Genomic DNA, 18,947 nt, shown 5'->3' on the forward strand with positions numbered 1-18,947 from the left:
CCCAAGTCCTGAAATGCACCCTCTCTACTTTTATTTAAATTTTATTTATATTCCTTTTTTATATCACTTAATCTCTTTTAAATTAATGAAATATCTAACTTTTAAATGATTAGTTTTCTTAAAATGAATTCACAACTAAAAATAATAAATACATGATTTTATAAATTTGACTGCTGGACTGCTCCATGATGGATATTTTATTTGGTAATATTATCATTATTACATAACATTACATTATTATAATAATATTATATTTCATTTTATACTAAATAATATTTAATTACGTTATAATTGTATTTGGTCTCACCATACAAAATATTGTAGAAAAATATATTATATACAGTTCATAGGTATAATTTATACTTCTAGATGTTTATTTGGGGCCCCCAGACTTCCTGGGACCCTAAGCGACCGCTTACCTCACTTATTGGTTAAATAAGCCCCTGTACACAATATATGCTTTTAAACAAGTGAAGGGTTGAAACTTGACTTGTTTCAACTCTTTTTTTCAGTTGAACACTAAAAAAGATATTTTGAAGAATGTTGGAAACCTGTAACCATTGACTTGGTATTTGATTTTCTTACTATAGAAGTCAATGGTTACAGGTTTTTGACAATTTGCCAAATATCTGCTTTTGTGTTCAGGAGAAAAAGGAAAGTCGTATGGGTTAGAAATTAGGTGATGGAGAGTAAAATAGTGAGTAAATTGTCATTTTTGGGTGAACTATCCCTTTAAATATGTGACCCTGGACAGCAAAACCATGATATTGTAATATTTATTATGCTACAACCTATAGTGCGATATGAATACAGTTTCACCACGTTACTTGAATAGCTGTTAATAATTAATTCAAGGTAAATGTCAAAACATTTTTAATCATAATGTATAAAAAGACACATGTTAAATATGACTCAAAATAGTTTTGTCAGCGGTAACGATGCAAATATTCAGTACTTGCAGTGAGAGGAGAAAATGAGGCGGAAGTGCCCGGATGTGCTGTTCTAACGCCCCTCCCCCTTCAGTCAGACTCCCTCCCTCCGGTTCTCTCTCCGCCACCGACACACCAACTCAACCCACTGCCTCTTCTTCTCTTCCCCCTCCGCTGCGGACCTACCCAATCCACCGCTGTCAATCCGTTATCCGTCGACCGAAAAAACGGACAAGCAACCCCGAGCGCCACTTCCTCGCTCAGAAAAACCAACCGTCACCGCGAGCGCGCGCACAGAGCCGTCAGATTCTGCACAAGGCGAAGACTTAACCCGGCCACACAATGGTAAGAATCAATCTCTTTCCTACAAAAGAGTACTTAAAATATATTAAATATCACACACTATCCACTTTTTGGATCGATATGTCGGTTTTCTGGTGCTGTGACAGACTGCTAACGCGCTCGCGGTGTCGTGATCAAAGCCGCTGTTGATAAAACAGAGCCATTGCTGTCAGTTTGTGGCCCACGTTCAGCCTCGGTTGCGCTGTGAACACTGAAACACACAAGGAAAACAGCGATTTATTTCAGATTTCAGTCTAGATACTGTATTTGTCGGTGAATGTGATGGTGAGGCTGCTTGAAAAGAAACACTGCTGCTCAATCGATAGCGCTGTCAGGCTGATCGAGAGCTGGTTTGCCTGTGTAATAGATTGCTTGACAACTTGAATCGACTGGTTGGTACTCTGGAAACGATTGAGTTTGCTGGGCCATTAATTTTAAGACAGGAATTACTCCCTTTTTTTGGTTGTCCAATAGGATGATTATAAAGGGACAGTTCACCCAAAACTGAAAATTCTGTCATCATTTAGACCAGGGGTGCCCAAAGTTTTTCTTATAAAGGGCCAAAAAACAAACACGATTGAGGACTGTGGGCCAAAGGGAATTTGCTAATTTATTCGATAACATATAAAAAAAAGCTAGAAAATGTTTTAAATCATATTAATTAACCCAGTATAATTTTTAACATGTTATTTGGTCATTTTCGGCTTGGTCCCTTTATTAATCCGGGGTTGCCACAGCGGAATGATCCGACAACTTATCCAGCACATGTTTTACGCAGCGGATGCTCTTCCAGCTGCAACCCATCTCTGGGAAACATCCATCCACATTCATTCACACACATACACTACGGACAATTTAGCCTACCCAATTGACCCTTCGCTAAGCCACTCCCAAAACCCGCCACCGACCAATCGTGGCTTAGGAACCGTAGCTACGTGCAGGGGCTCTGTCAAGCTTTCGAGCTAGGGAAACAGGCCAAAGCGTTGTGCAAATCTGATACCTGGTATTCTAAAAGTTTGGACAGGGTGGTGGAATTTTTTTTCTCTTTTCAAAACCCAAAACCCAAGTGGAGAAATGCCTGGGTGGATCAAGCTCTGTGAGGGGCGCTAAAGGAGCGGAGTTAAGTTGGGTTTGTTTTGATATTCCTGACACATTCAGTGATAGACCGACGGCAATAACTCACACACCTCTGACCCTAAAAAGATCTAAACTGTGTTTCCTACAAAAACACAAAGCAGGTTATGTTTCCCAGCTGTCTTTTTCTTTTTTCTGCTCGATATTATGAGCACTGCTCCGTTTTAAGCCTTCGCCACAGTAACGTTAGTCATACTAATAGCGAGTAGGTCATGATGAGTTATTGATCCAGAAATTACGAATCTGTTGCTAACTTTACTGAACTTCATATTTCCATCTGTTTCAAGCTACGAATATTTGAAATTATGAATCAACAGAACAAAACAGAGATGTGACTACAAACTGAGCACTTGCGATCAATATACTTTACCAGCAGCTGTTTTTCAGTCATTTATAAAGAGCACACAAACATACTGACCGTTATAGGTAACTTACTGTACATTGTTATGGGTCAATGATGCTAATATTCGGCACAAGTCCATCAATTTCCCCTTTCTGGCTGTTCTTTCTATGAATGAATGATGTAGAAGCACTGTCCACGTGTGTTTCCTCGCCGGTTAATAACGCTATATTTCATTGCACAACATTAGTCTATCAGGCTTTTTGGGTAAAAATAGAGAAATCACGGATTATTTTGTTATTATTAGATTATTTTTAAATTTCACCTTTCCTGCTGTGCATGAACTGAGCTGTTGAATGGTCCGCGTATGAGGCAGCTAGGCTAAGCTAGCTTCAATTTTGTTTGAATTATACTCTAATCGGTTGCCTATTATGTCGTGAATATACCCCTGTAGGCCACACTGCAGTCCTTTTTTGTCTGGCTTTCTCGGATATCTCACCTGTTCGCCAAAAAAGACTAATTATATCCCTGGGAATGTCTGACACCGACGCATACACATTGTAAAAGATGTGACAGGCACGAAAGCTTGACAGGCGTAACAACAGTAACTAAGGAGGGCGGGGCTTAGCAAAGGGTCAATTCACCTGTACCGCATGTCTTCGGACTTGTGGGGGAAACAGGAGCACCCGGAGGAAACCCACATGAACACGGGGAGAACATTCAAACTCCACACAGAAACGCCAACTGACCCAGCTGAGGCTCAAACCAGCTACCTTCTACTGCGCCACCGCCTCGCCCCTTTAATATGTTATAATGAACTTAATGAACTATTATTGCAAAAACATAAACAACATTTATAACAATGCTGAATACACTTGTCCTCTATATGTCAAGTGACAGTATTTACAGTTTAAAAGTCTGATTCCTTTACAAAATTTTATTTAATCATTTAATTTCAGATTTTTGTAGCTCAGCAATAAAACAAAGAAACCAAAGCTTATGTTGAATTCGAAATGACGATCTGTGTCAAAGGCATTCGCCCCAACCACCTCCTCATGACTTTTAAGATGGGACGGTGGGCCAAATAAAAGGTTACTATGGGCCAACTTCAGCCTGCGGGCCTACTTTTTGCATCTCTGATTTAGGCACTCTTTACAAATTCTAATTTTATTTCTCACATACAGAGTCATACACCTTAAATAATAATAATAAATTGAGGAAAAGGTTGTATATTCACGCATTTGTTCATTTTTCGACAGTGACAACTTGTGACATGGTGCCTATATTGTACTTTGAATATTCGATCTGAAATCGCATGTATTATGACTTCAAATCAACATTAGCACTATTTAATTGAGTGTGAACACAGTGTTGTACATTATTAGTCATTGGCTGCTAATGTTATTTCCCTATTTAGAATTTGCCAGCAATACTTTTCTGAAATTATATTGTTAAGAGGAAAGTCTGAATGTGCGAATATAAAACCAACTTTACCGTAGTTAATAATAATAATTAGGGCTGAGTAATAAAATTGGTATTGATATTTATTGACTGAACAACATTGTTAATATCAATAAAAAAGTTGACAAAATATCAATATTTTTTGTTTTTGAAACTATTTGCCTTAGTAAATATATTTTTGTTTTAGACTATTAAAACTATTTGCCTCAGTAATGTTGGTAAGTTAATATAAAGTGGTTGAATAAATAAAAAAATCCTAATACTCCTAAACGGATTGTTAAAAAATAATCAATAATTATCGAAATCAAATGATATGAAACATGATATTGTGATCATTTGTTTTGCAATATCACCCAGCCCTGATAATAATAACAATAGAATCTAAATTATGGCGAAAACGAAGTTATGCAATAGAAAATAAAAGCAAATCTAAAATATTTAAAAACTTTCAATGTAGAATTTGTGGCTGTAGAAAAATGTATAAAAATATATAAAAGAACTACAGATACAAACAGAAACATAGAAGTGTTTCTAACAAAGTGCCTGGTGCAAAAGAGAGGAAAGAGTCTATCCTGTAGGTGGTTTGTCAAACCCCTCAACTGTATGGAGTACATTAGAACTACACAATATATGCTTTTAAACAAGGGCTGACACTTGATTTTTTTTCCTGTTGAACACCAAAGAAGATATTTTGAAGAATGTTGAAAACCTGTAACCATTGACTTGGTATTTATTTTTTTAACTCTGGAATCAATGGTTACAGGTTTTCGACAATTTGCTAAATATCATCTTTTGTGTTCATCAGAAAAAGGAAATATTTGGGTGAACTAATTAATTAAATATGCGACCCTAGACAACACAACCACGATATTAGAATATTTTTTATGCTGCGACGTATCTTGCGATATGAATACCCCTGGGGGCGGGGTGGAGGATCCCGATGCCGGCTCAGCATCGTGATGTCTATCGGCCATCAGCAATGGACGATGGCATTGTCTATCGACCGAACCCTAGTATATACAATATATGTATTGCAGGCATTTGTGATAAATAACATGTATGTTATGCATTGGTTGTTTATCTAAAGTTGACCAATCAGATGGGGCCTGACTATATACCCATTAGTTGCTGTTCTGCTATTGGCTGGAGCGGCCCAAAGGTGAACCCAGTTAAAATAACCCAGAAAATAAGCACTTATAGTGAGCGAGTCGAAACAAGAGAGGTAAATCACAACAGCCAAAATGAGTCAGAATATTTGAGATTTTCACTCATATTCATAGTGTTTAAAGACTAAAATGTTCGCACCTCCATGCAGTTTTTAAAATTCTGAATTAATTAGATCTAAAAAATACATTTTACCTGTTTATTATATTGTAATTGTATAAATAGATGATTGAAATCGATATATCGTTCATTATCCCAATACTTAACAACAATGTTGCCTATTTTACCAGTATCGTGCAGCACTAGCACGAATGGTCACATTTCATGCGGTTTACACTTCATAGTGTGGACTAGGCATGGACCGGTATAAGATTCTGACAGTATGATAACCTTAGATAAAATATCACGGTTTCACTGTTTCAGAAATACCATAATAGAGAGAGTTACTGTAATCCAGACGTGTTGTTATGAAGGCATGAATCACTGTTTGAAAATTTCTTTGGGATAAAAATGGCTTGACTTCATACTTGACTACATACACTGGACAATTTAGCTCACCCAATATCACCTGTAGCGCTTGTGTTTGTCTTGTGGGGGAAACCGGAGCACCCACGCCAACACGGGGAGAACATGCAAACTCCACACAAATGCCAACTGACCCAGTCGAGGCTTGAACCAGTAACCTTGCTGAGAGGTGATTGGCTACCCACTGCGCCACCGTGACGACAATTAAAAAAATAAATTTAAAATGAAATAAAAATGTAAACAACATTTTTTTAAACAATAAAAGGGGAAAATAAAATTTATTTTGCTATTTTTAAACGATTTTTGTAGGTTGTTGCATGTTCAGTTTTGTTTTTGCCTGCTCTGTGAGAGAATAGGACTCATTTATTGTGTAGCAACACTGTTGTATGTGTACTAATTTTGTATGCTTCAAAGGGATAGTTCACTCAGAAACGAATTCTGTCATCATTTACTCATCCTACACTAGTTACACATGTTTTAAGTTTTTTACTTCTGTTGAGCACTAATTTTGGAAAAACACCAATTGACTTCCATGGTATTTTTTTTGTCCCGTTATTAATGTCAGTGGCTGATTTTTGAGACCTTCTTCAGAATCTTTTGTGTGTGTGCTCGTAATACCACTTGAGTAAATGGTGAGGAAATGATCAATTTTGTGTGAACTGTCCCTTTAAGCATTGAATTTAACCTGGGTTTACTCTAAATTGGTATCGTGAGCAGTGTGGATGATACAATACAGATAGATGTATAATTAATGATTGCAAACAAGGCATAAACAACAGTAAAAGTTGCTTGTGGTAATGAACGCTTCTTTTAATCAGCTGCTGGTATCAGTTAACGAGGGAATTTCAGTCTGCATATCTGTGTGTCAGCACAAATCACCCTAAAAGAAGAAGCTCAGTGTTGTCAATCCAAAGAATAGAAAAGTGTGCATACTTGGGATGCATAACATAGCATTGCATTCTTCAAGGACTTGCTTCTCTGATCCAGATTTAGCCTAGTTCCAGACACTACCATCCCTAGAAAATCATCAAATGAATTAAGACCTGAAGATTTCCTCTGTGTAGTCTTACGATCAGGCTCAGACAAATCAGACGGGATCTTTTTCACATTTCCTATGCTAATTATGTTGTAAAATTAGTGGAATCGATTTTAACATGAAAAATGCTTTAAGATAAGCTGGCCATACGTGTTGTTGGTTACTAATTGGCTAAAACAATATACAAAGAACAAATATTTTTTTAATAGGTAAAAACTGTTCATATACAAATATGCAGAATTTTATTGCATGCAGATTCTATATAAAATCACATTAAGGCTGAGCCTAAATCATTCATGTCATTATCGATTAACTTAGATTGACTTATGTTTATAAATAAAAGCCAGTTATATTTTCACTAACTTTAGATTGGAAATAATTTTCTCTTAAACGGTTAAGGTTATTTTGTAGTATTGATTAATCATTTTTAAATTGCGATGAAACGTATATAGTGACATTTTTTTTCTGTGAGATGACATACATGCAATTGAAGAAATTACTGGAAATGCACATCGTATAAAATGCAGTTTTTTTTTTTTTCAAACTAAATTTGGGTAAATATGGACAAAAATGTCCATCTTTTACTCTAATTTGGTTTTAAATGAACAAAGGTTTGAGTAAAGGTTGGTTTATACTTCTGCGTCGAGTGATGACCCACGGCGCCTGCCTTGTTGCCAATCATGCATTTATACTTCTGCGTGGTGTTTGTGTTGCTCTGCAATAGGGATGCAACCATTATAGACTTTAGCTGTACGATTATAGTCTGAGAAATAATAACTAATTTCAAAACACTACTAGTTTAGAAGATCACATAAAACTCTATATATTTTAAAGTGTTATTTATTGCTGCTCAGTAACCAAAAATACAGCACAAAATAGTAATAATAAAAAAAAAAAAAATAGTCAATTTTTCTTTGGACTTAAAAATGAGTGAAAAAAGTTTTTGGCATTTAAACATAAGTAATAATTAAACACTGAAAATAAATGACAGAACAACGAATAAATAAATAGATAAAAATAAGAATAAATACAAATTGTTATTTGTCTAATGTAAATCTAAGCAACATATTAGCTAAGTATTTCTCTTTTAAAGAGAACAAATGTAGTCAAAGACTGCCGAACCTCTATCTGAAAGACTCTTTTGATTAACTATATATAAATATGTGTATATTCCATACAAATATGAAGTTGAACGGTCAGTTCTTGTCACATGACTCGCGGTGCGCTCACGCCATTCTTTCAACTAGGTGTGCCTGGAAAGTGCACATCGCGTTGCGTGTGCATTCTGTGCACATCACTCCCAATATGCGCGCATAAAAGAAAATAACGAACTCGCGCACACAAAAGACACAATATGTGAACAGCCCTTAGTTAACAACCACAGCCATAGTTATTCCAGTGTGTGTGTATTAGTCTCGGTGTACAAGCTTGGAATTTTAAACTAACGCACAGTTGACATGACTTGTGTTTAGTTGCTGCAGTTTTTTTCTGTGCAGAAATGCAGTGTTGCGAAGCCTTTACGATTAAATAACCATGACAAATTAAAGCGCGGCTAATAGTTAAAATGGTTAATCGTTGCATCCCTACTCTGCAGTAACACTTCCGAAACACTAGCTGGCAGTAGTTTTTATGTTCCTCAGTGTCGAGTTTCTTTGCTGGTGTTTTTTTTTTCTGAATGCAACCTTAATGTACAAGTAGCTAAAACTCGCTAATTCAGAGGTGGGAACCGGCAGACGTGCAACAACTTTAATCATAAGGTTAACACAAAACAAAAGTTTCCATCTGGAGCTTCTTCATGGGACTCCACTCTTGTAAACAATTAGAGACTTAGATTACTTGTGGCTCTTGGCCCCGCCCACACTCATCAACTTTACTGAGCCGACCAATCACAGAGCTTGCGCTATGCGTCATTGCGACAAATAGTAAAACTTTTTTGAGAGGTGCGTACCAGTGTGGGTGTCAGCCACAGTGAAGGGTCTGCGACCACATGAAGGCTGCACCAGTGTAGTGAAAAATCGAGTCCCCCCTGCAATCGAGTCCGCTTAGGACCCCTAAGGGATCGTCTGTGGTGAATGCCTGCTCAAAAGCTATTATTGTGATACCGTGTAATACCTTGTTGTGTGGCTAATCAGAGTTGCGTTCTCTTATTATAGCCAGGAGGCTAACAGTAGAGCTTCAAATATGCTAGCACATAAGCTAACTAAACAGTATAAAAGATAAATGCTCAATTTCATAATCCATGCTTGCCTTTAATTATAAATAAATATACGAAAGGATCAATTTAACGCTTCTACATGCCATTTTAATGGTGAAATGAAATAGTCACTGTTTTTACATTATATAAATTATGAACGTGATTTCATATACTGTACTTTATGATTAGGCACTACAAACTATACCTATTACAACTTCAGTAAAACAATAGGATCACTCGGGGTCCTATAGGCAGACCTAAATCTCAAGGGGGACTTAGCTTCTCATGACACCGGACCAAACGCAAATAGAAGTATAAATCAGCTGTAAAGGTGTATTGATTTGGGACATGCAAACAAATAAATAAGCAGGCATTTTCAGATCTTATAGGCAAATTGAATCAATTACATTATTGTTGGTGTTTCATTGGAGTAGGCGGGGCTAAAATATGAGTAGGCAGCGCTAAAAATAAATGAGTTCATTTTTATTTATCACGTTTACTCTAAAAAATCTTTGAAAAATTGTCTACAAATCCTGCAAATAAACATCTGTTGACTTCATGTTTAGAGATACAGACGTGATTTGTGTATTCATTTTCCATCATTACATTCCCTGTAAAATATTAAAGGGATAGTTCACCCAAAAATGAGAATTTACACACACAAAAAAGCTATTTTGATGAAAGCTGAAAATCTGACATCCATAGTATTTGTTTTCCTACTATTGAGGTCAATAATTACATGTTTTCAGTTTTCTTCAAAATATCTTCTGTGTTTAACAGAAGAAAGAAACTCTTAAAGGTTTGAAACCAATAAATAGTGAGTTAATGTTTATTTTTGGGTGAACTTTCCCTTTAAAACTGTTTCAAACATCTATTAAAGAACTCTCTCAAACAGAAGGCATGAAAACAGGGGTTTTCTCACAGGAAAAGGCTTTGGTAATGAAAATAAAGACGTCTGTCCAGATGCCAGTTGGCTCAGATGATCCTTCTTAATAGATGTGTCTGCTGAAGGAAAGTCCTGACTGGATGTTGGCAGTGATTAGGAATGCAGTGATGTCATAAAGTGTAGCGCAACAGAACATTCTATTGCATTCTATTACGTTCTATCCAACGTGTCATTCCATTTTAATTCCATTTCCTCCATCTTTTTAGATGTCTTTCTTTGCTTGCGCACGCTTTAGACCATATAACCAGATGAAGTAATCCTAAACCCTCAATCCACTTTAAGTTAATTTGCTGTCTCTCCATTACTAAAGTTAAAATAGCACAGGCACTCAACCTCAGCTAACCTATACTAGCTCTAGCTCTAAAACACTGTCTGTTTCTAGTGCATGTAAGTGTGTTAACTAATTTTAGAGAGAGACACACACACTGAAGTGGCTGTGTTTGCATACAGTACATTAGTGACCTGCTGGTTTAATCTACTTTCAAACCATACGTGTAAACTTATGTACACAACATACACCTCTTTTACCACCTCCTCTTAAAGGGATAGTTCACTCAAAAATGAACATTTCCTGTTAGTTTACTCACCAACAGGGGATCGAAAATGTAGGTGACTTTTTTTTTTTAGTAGAACATTAAAGAAGATTTTGAGCCGAGTTTGTGGTCCTCGGTGATTCTTATAATGGCAGTGAATAGTGACAGGTTTTTTTAAACATACAAATGAGTCCAAATCAATAGTCATGGCTCCTGATGATACACTGAGGGGTCTTGCGAGATAAAACAATTGGTCCGGTCCATGTAAGAATGTTATTTACAATATTATTGTATTTTTATGTGTTTTTGATGTATTTTTTTCTCCTGTATTATTGTACTTTTGATATACACTCATCGGCCACTTTATTAGGTACACTTTACTGGTACCGGGTTAGACCCCCTTTAGCCTTCAGAACTGTCTTAATTCCTCCTGGCGTAGATTCAACTAGGCATTTGCGCTCATAGAACTGCCGATCACAGGATATTTTCTCTTTTTCAGACCATTCTCTGTAAACCCTAGAGATGGTTGTGCGTGAAAATCCCAGTAGATCAACAGTTTCTGAAATACTCAGACCAGCCCGTCTGGCACCAACAACCATGCCTTGTTCAAAGTCACTTAAATCCCCTTTCTTCCCCATTCTGATGCTCAGTTTGAGCTGCAGAAGATCTTCTTGACCATGTCTACATGCCTAAAGGCATTGAGTTGCTGCCATGTGATTGGCTGATCAGAAATTTACTCTAACGAGCAGTTGGACAGTTGTACCTAATAAAGTGGCCAGTGAATCAACAGCAACCATGAAATCAGCTACAAAAATCATCTTTAATTTTCTACTGAAGGAAAAAATGGCACCTACATCTTGGATGACCATTGGGTGACTAAATTAACAGGAAATTTTCATTTTTGGCTGGATTATCCCTTTAAGTGTGGATGAGTTTTACATTAGAATACAATTGTAGCACTTCAGTGTTTTTTAAGACATCATTCATTTTCATTTATCCTTGTGAAATGTGTGGATTCTGTTAGCTCTAAAACTAGGCTATAAACTCTAATAGAGAGCTCTAGATATTCTGGAAGTTGCTGTAGAAGCTTCCAAGCACGGTGATGTCCTAGTTTATTTGTTCTGCTCTTTACATTGAGTTGCAAGTCATAACAGGCCTTCAGCACACAACTCTTGATTTTATCAACCCACTAGCCATTAGGAAACAACTGTTTTTTGTTCAGGACGTCACGCCTACTGGCTAAAATCTTGCCTTCTGCTTGTATCTTTGTTTTGCTGTGCTAAAAAAAGGTATTTAAAGTTTTATAGTTTTTCAAATGTATTTTATAGTGTTGTTTAATCCAATGACGTAATTTTACAGCTGAATTTAGTCTTTTTCTCAGATATGTAATGTTACCAAATCAACATTACGTCAAGATCTTTTGTAATTAAAATAATTTGGTAAAATGTAAAAAAAATGCCATGGTTAGAATGTTTTTCTGAAATTTACGATGATTACAATATTTTTGTGGACATTCATGTATTAATGATTGGTTCACAATTAAAATAAAATTTAAATAAGAAAATCATAAATATTTTTGTGAAACTCATTCTTACCCCAAACTTTGTAATGATAGTATACCCATTTGAATTATATCAACATTTTTTGAGGGCAGAAGCACTTTAATAATAGATCGAATGTTTTTAGCACTGCTGTCCCCATTCAAGTCTCTTTATTGGTCTTTTCTTCCTCTCCTTCTCAACTTCCATCTCTCTATCATGGTAAATTCTCCTCTTTTCTCCGTCTCCTGCTATTTCTGCATGTCCCAGTGTGCTGAAAGAGCGTGATGGTGATGATAGGCTGGCCTGATTTCTAAACTGGCTAATTGCAGTTTGCATTTCTACTCTGTGTAACAAAGAAGTGCCTGGATTATATCAATTCAATTCACCTTTATTTGTGTAACGCTTTTACAATGTACAGGGTGGGCCATTTATATGGATACACCTTAATAAAATGGGAAAGGTTGGTGATATTAACGTCCTGTTTATGGCACATTGGTATATGTGAGGGGGCAATCTTTTCAAGATGGGTGGTGACCATGGTGGCCGTTTTTGAAGTCGCCATCTTGAATCCAACTTTTGTTTTTTCAATAGGAAGAGGGTCATGTGACACATTAAACTTATTGGGAATTTCACAAGAAAAACAATGGTGTGCTTGGGTTTTAACGTAACTTTAGTCTTTCATGCGTCCCCTCACATATACTAATGTGCCACAATCAGGACATTAATATCACCAACCATTCCCATTTTATTAAGGTGTATCCATATAAATGGCCCACCCTGTAGATTGTGTCAAAGCAGCTTCACATAGAAGATTATAGTAAATTGAAACAGTGTCAGTTCAAGGTATGAAGTACATTTCACACTTGAAATGATTAATCCCGGGTCACTGTAAAGGTACAGTTCATAAAGTTCACACCCCTGGTGATGAGTTTGCAGCAAATTTGAGTTTGCATGATTGCTTTTTGCAGTTTCATATAATTCAACTCGAGAGAAAGTTTGCAAAGAGAAAAACATCCCCTGAGTAAACTAAAGCTAGTGACACGGTGCTCTGGGTTTGTTGTATGTCCAGTATAACGTTGAAATAATAATAATAGTTAAATTTCACTACTGCTATATTTAGGGCTGGATGATATTTCAAAAAAATGATCACGATATCATTCGATAATTATTGAATTTTTTTAACAATCCATTTAGGAATATTAGCATTTGTTTTTTTAATTTAACCACCATATTTTAATTTACCAACATTACTAAGGTGAACTTTCAATAGCCAAAAACAAAAATATTCAATAAAAATATCTCTTCTCCTCATTATAAAATAAGCATAAGTGTTAAAGAGACTCTTAAACTTGATAAATAAAATGTTACCAAGTGTGTGCAATGGTAAAGCGTAAATGCTGAACAATCAAAACAAACTTTAAGGTGTGATTAATAATGATACAGTAAACTCAAACTGTCACAAATTATGATAACCAAATCTGAGCTTTCAAGTAAAGGAACAAGCAATCATTATTCAAATGCATATTGCAACATTACAAATTGTGAAGTTGAGTGACTGTATTACCCCCTATGTTAAAAAAATCAAATGGGGAGCTAGTGGCTGGGATGCACAAGAAAAGAAACCAAAAAGCCATTCTGGCGACATGCTTTTTTTATTTACAATCTCCTCACTGCTGCTGTATGGCACTCATTTTTGCATGTTTTGTTATTCTTACCTAAAGTGACAAGCGTGGATTCCTTGATCATTTACAATGGCCTTTGCGCTCGCCTGGCGTCTCTAGTAACTAGGTGACCATCGTGCAAGTCAGTTGCCTACGTTAGAAATGACAAACTTTTTTTTTTTTTTTTTTTTTCCAATTCCTTTTTATTATATTTTAACATGTACATACACATTTCCATGTGTCAGATCCAACACAAACCAAAAAACAAACAAATGAACAAACAAAACAAAAGGCTTCTCAGCATTTTACATCAAGATACAATATCACCTCTGTTACTAATCTTCAAGTAAAACATTTCCAAATCCACCATCTTTTAAAAACAGCGTAAAAGGTCCCCAAACTCTATCAAAAATTATGTATTTATTTCTTATCATATATGTTATTTTTTCCATTGTCATGTTTGTTACCATCTCTTTCAGCCAACAGCCTATAGTTGGTGCACATATACTTTTCCAATTTAAAGAAATAAGCCGTTTCGCTTGTAGAATACATATATTCATAAATATATGCTCCGTCTTTTTTAACTTGATCTCCTTGGGATATAAATGAAATAAAAAAATTAAAGGAGACATTGGTATATTAACCTCAAGAATCTTTTCTATAATTTCTTTCACACCTTTCCAAAAGTTCTGTATTCCTTTACATTCCCATATACAGTGATACAATGTTCCTTTATGGTCCCTGCATCTCAAGCAAGTATCTGGAATATTTTCATTATATTTATGCAGTAAAACTGGAGTTATATAAATCCTCATCAACCATTTATATTGTAACAGTTTCAGACGAGTGTTCATTGTTAGTGATTGAGCTTCCTCGCATGTCTTCATCCAGTCCTCTGTAGAAATATCCTCCTCAAGATCTAATCTCCAAGCTTCCAATTTACAATTTGAAGATTCCTTTGATCCTGACACCAGCATCTTGTATAATGCAGAAATTAAACCTTCACTAAAACAGTCTTTTATTATTACTTTTTCCAAGATAGACAATGATGGCATATCTAGAGAATTATTTTGTGATTTGAGGATAAAATCTCTTATTTGTAAATACTTAAAGAAATGTTTTGCAGGAATATTGTATTTACTAACAATTTCCGCAAATGACATTAGAATATTGTTAACATATAAGTCTGCTATCTTTTTAATTCCCTTCTCTGCCCATATCTTGAATCCTGCATCTAACATACCTGGTTTAAATTTTTTATTGCCCCAAATTGGACTGAAACAAGATAATGGATTGCAGGCACTTAAATATTTTTTCATGTCAAACCATATGGAAATCATATTTATAACTATGGGATTGGAAACAGTTTTTTTAAGATTTTTAAATTCTGCTGAATATAAATACAAATTTAAAGGTAGACCAGACTTAATGCCAACTGATTCCATCTCCACCCAAGATGGGCAGTCCTGAGATACAAAATAAAACATTATTGTTCTAAGTTGCACAGCCCAATAATACCAATGCAAATTAGGACATTGTAGACCTCCTCTATCGTATGGCAAGTACAGGAGTGTTAGACGGAGTCTGGAACGTCTGTTATTCCAAATGAATTTAGTGAACATTTTTTTAAGTCTTTGAAATAAATTCTTAGGGGGAGGCAGAGGAATATTCTGGAATAAATATAAGAATTTGGGTAAAATTTTCATTTTTAAAATATTTATTCTACCAATTAAAGAAATGGATAAGGGCATCCATCTTTCTATTGAACTACTAACAATTTCAAGAAGTGAACCATAATTTTCTGGCACAACATCTTCTAGTTTTGGTACAATTTTTATACCCAAGTATGTAAAACAATTGACAATATTAAAGGTTGCTGCACACTTATTAGGCTGTTGTCTGTCACTCTCATTTAAATATAGAATAGAACTTTTAGAATTATTAATTTTGTAACCAGATATTTTTCCAAATGTACTAATGAGATCTAGTAAAGCAGGTATTGATGTATCAAGCTGCTTTAGAAACAGAATGACGTCGTCAGCAAACAGTGCAATTTTATGTTCTATCATTCCTATCTTAATTCCTGTTAATTCCACATGGTTTTTTATTGCTATTGCAAATGGTTCAATGGAGATGGCAAAAAGTAAAGGAGAAAGAGGAGAACCCTGTCTACATCCTCTTGATATACTAAATGGTTTTGAAACAATATTGTTTGTCAACACTTCTGCCGTAGAACTATTATACAATAGTCTAACCCACTTACAGTATTTTTCACCAAACCCAAATCTATTCATCACATCAAACAAATAGGACCATTCAACCCGATCGAAGGCCTTTTCGGCATCCAATGATAATAGAGCAGTATCTTGTTCACCCCTCTGTTCATGAAGTATATTTAGAACTCTTCGAACATTGTGAAAACCTTGCCTACGCTTTATAAAACCATTTTGATCCTCTCCTATTAAATTTGGTAAAGTACCTTCTAACCTCTTAGCTAAAACTTTACTTAAAATTTTTGTGTCTGAATTCAATAAACTAATTGGGCGCATATTTTCGCATTTTGTGTTTGTTTTCCCTGGTTTCGGTAATAATGTAATTAAAGCTCCTCTCATTGATGTAGGCAAAAGCTCCTGATGATATGCCTCTATTATCATTTCCATAAAAGGAGTTAGCAACTTTTCTTTAAACATCTTATAAATTTCTATAGGGAGCCCATCTGGGCCTGCAGCTTTTCCTGATTTCATAGAGTCAATAGCTTCTCCTATTTCTTGTAATGTAAAGTCTTCATCTAATTTTTTCTTTTCTTTAATTGATATCTGAGGTATATTTAGACTATCTAAAAATTGTTCTTGGATATCTACATTTAGTGAGCATTCTGAGCTATATAGCTTTTTATAATAAGTTCTAAATGTTTCATTGATCTCTTCTGGGTCAACTATATTTCCAGTTAAACTCTCAATTGTTGTAATTGTACGTTCTGTTTGTTGTTGTCGAATTTGCCAAGCTAATAACCGTCCTGTTTTATCTCCATATTCATAGATATTTTGTTTCAACCTTAAGACTTTTGAAGCTGCCCTACCTGCTGACACTTCATTATATCGGGACCTGAGTAGTAAAAGTTTCTCTTTTGCTTCTGCTGTATCTATGGTTTTATGAAAAGTTTTATTTTCTAGTTTTTTTATTTGATCTTCTAATTTTTTCATTTCCTGCCTAGATTTTCTAGCTTTGGAGCTGCAAAACCCAATTATATGTCCTCTAATAAAAGCTTTGAATGCTTCCCATCTAATGCAAGCAGATGTTTCATACTTATTAATTTCAAAATACAAATCAATTTGTTTGCCAACATATTCTACAAACTCTGAATCATGAAGCCATCCTATCTGAAAACGCCATTTATTGGGATTTTTTATTAATTTTTTAGTTTTGTATGATAAAGATACTGCTGCATGGTCAGATATGACTATACTATGATAACTACAATCTATTATATTGTTAAGGAATTGTGCTGAAATTAGGTAGTAATCAATACGTGAGTATGTATGATACATACCTGAATAACAGGAATATGATATTGTTGCAGGATTAAGATCCCTCCAAACATCTAGTAAATTTAGATCTTTCATAAATTCCAGTATCACCTTCCTAGCTTTAGTATGTGTTTTATCAATTCCTGTTGAACGATCTTTAGCAGGATCTAGTACACAATTAATATCCCCTGCAATAAGGTAGTATCCAGGCAGAGTGGCAATTAACAAAAATAAATCATTAAAAAATTTAGGATTGTCATCATTTGGACCATAAATGTTAATTAAATTTATCTTTTCTGACAAAAATGTACATTGTAAGACAATATATCTTCCTAGTGTATCCTTAATTACTTTCTGAACATGAATTGGAACTGATTTATGAATTAAAATCATTACTCCTCTTGCATTTGAAGTGTGACAAGCCTCAAATACTTGCCCCTGCCATCTCCTATGAATCCTAATTGTTTCACTTTTTACCATGTGGGTTTCTTGAAGAAATACTATGTGTGCCTGTAAATATTTAATCCTATCCATTACTTGTTTTATTTTTTTAATATTGCCCAATCCTCTACAATTCCATGTTACAAATTTCACATTCCCTGTCTCCCCCATGATTTGTTACATTTCTTAATAATGGGTGTTTTACCTTTTACAATCTCAACAACCTTAAATACTGAGAAGCAAAAAATAAAAAATACATAAACAATCTTGATCAACACTCCTATTATAAATGAACTTTCAACATTCAACCCGATTTCCCCAGTAGCATCCATACTACTGCGTGTAACCCCCCACCCCTTTTTCTCCGTATATGGCGCTGATTGGTCCACACCTCCGTGAGGAACTATCAGGTACTTTTGTCTACAGTTGTCACTAACAACCCTATTTGTAACATTATTCTCGCATATTATATAAAACTATCAACACGCCTTTCGACATTTGCAGAAAACAAATTATTTTTTTACAAATCTTTCTAGTCACTAAGACTTCAAAACAAAACGAGGATATCCTTCCGCGGATGATCAGAATTATTGTTCATCTGGCATTTATCTTCCAACTGGAATGAGCCCAACTTTATTCTGCTTCTACCTCTTCTATGAAACGTTCGACTGCCTCCGGTGTGTCAAACACCTTTGATTTCTCCTGGTGAGTAAGAAGTAGACGGGCCGGATATATGATCCTGTGTTTACCGATCCCTCTCTCTCGCAGCTTCTGTCTCACTCCATCATACGCTCTTTGTTTTCTGTGAACTTCAGCCGAAACATCTGGATGAAATCGAAGTATGTGTTCGTTGTATGAAATCACGCCCTTGGACCTGGCCATTCTTAACACCTGTTCTTTTTGCTTAAAATTTAGGAACTTTATTATTAGTGTTCTTGGTAGTGTAATCCGTCGTGTGTTCCGAACTTCCATGTTTCGTTGTGGGCCGACTCTATGTGCTCGCTCTATGACAAGCGTTGTACTCGAGTCCATTTCCAGTATTTTTGGAATCCAGGCCTCCAAAAACGCACACGCATCTCCCCCCTCTTCTCGTTCCGGCAAACCCACTAGCCTGAGATTGTTTCGTCTATTTCTGTTTTCCATGTCATCAACCTTGTCCATCAATTTCTTAAC

The 18,947-nt window shown here is 35.5% G+C and overlaps 1 protein-coding gene across 1 annotated transcript in view; it reads left to right on the plus strand.

The window, feature by feature from the left end:
* Positions 1 to 1,023: 1,023 nt before the first annotated feature.
* ppp3r1b (protein phosphatase 3 (formerly 2B), regulatory s1ubunit B, alpha isoform, b) overlaps positions 1,024 to 18,947 on the plus strand; it is a 44,284-nt gene continuing 26,360 nt past the window's right edge. Inside the window, exon 1 of the mRNA XM_056456517.1 lies at positions 1,024 to 1,274. Coding sequence (XP_056312492.1) covers positions 1,272 to 1,274 — 3 coding nt within the window. The 5' untranslated portion in view covers positions 1,024 to 1,271. The remainder of the gene's footprint in view (positions 1,275 to 18,947) is intronic.

The sequence above is a fragment of the Danio aesculapii genome, chromosome 1, assembly GCF_903798145.1.
Source record: "Danio aesculapii chromosome 1, fDanAes4.1, whole genome shotgun sequence".
Taxonomy (NCBI): domain Eukaryota; kingdom Metazoa; phylum Chordata; class Actinopteri; order Cypriniformes; family Danionidae; genus Danio; species Danio aesculapii.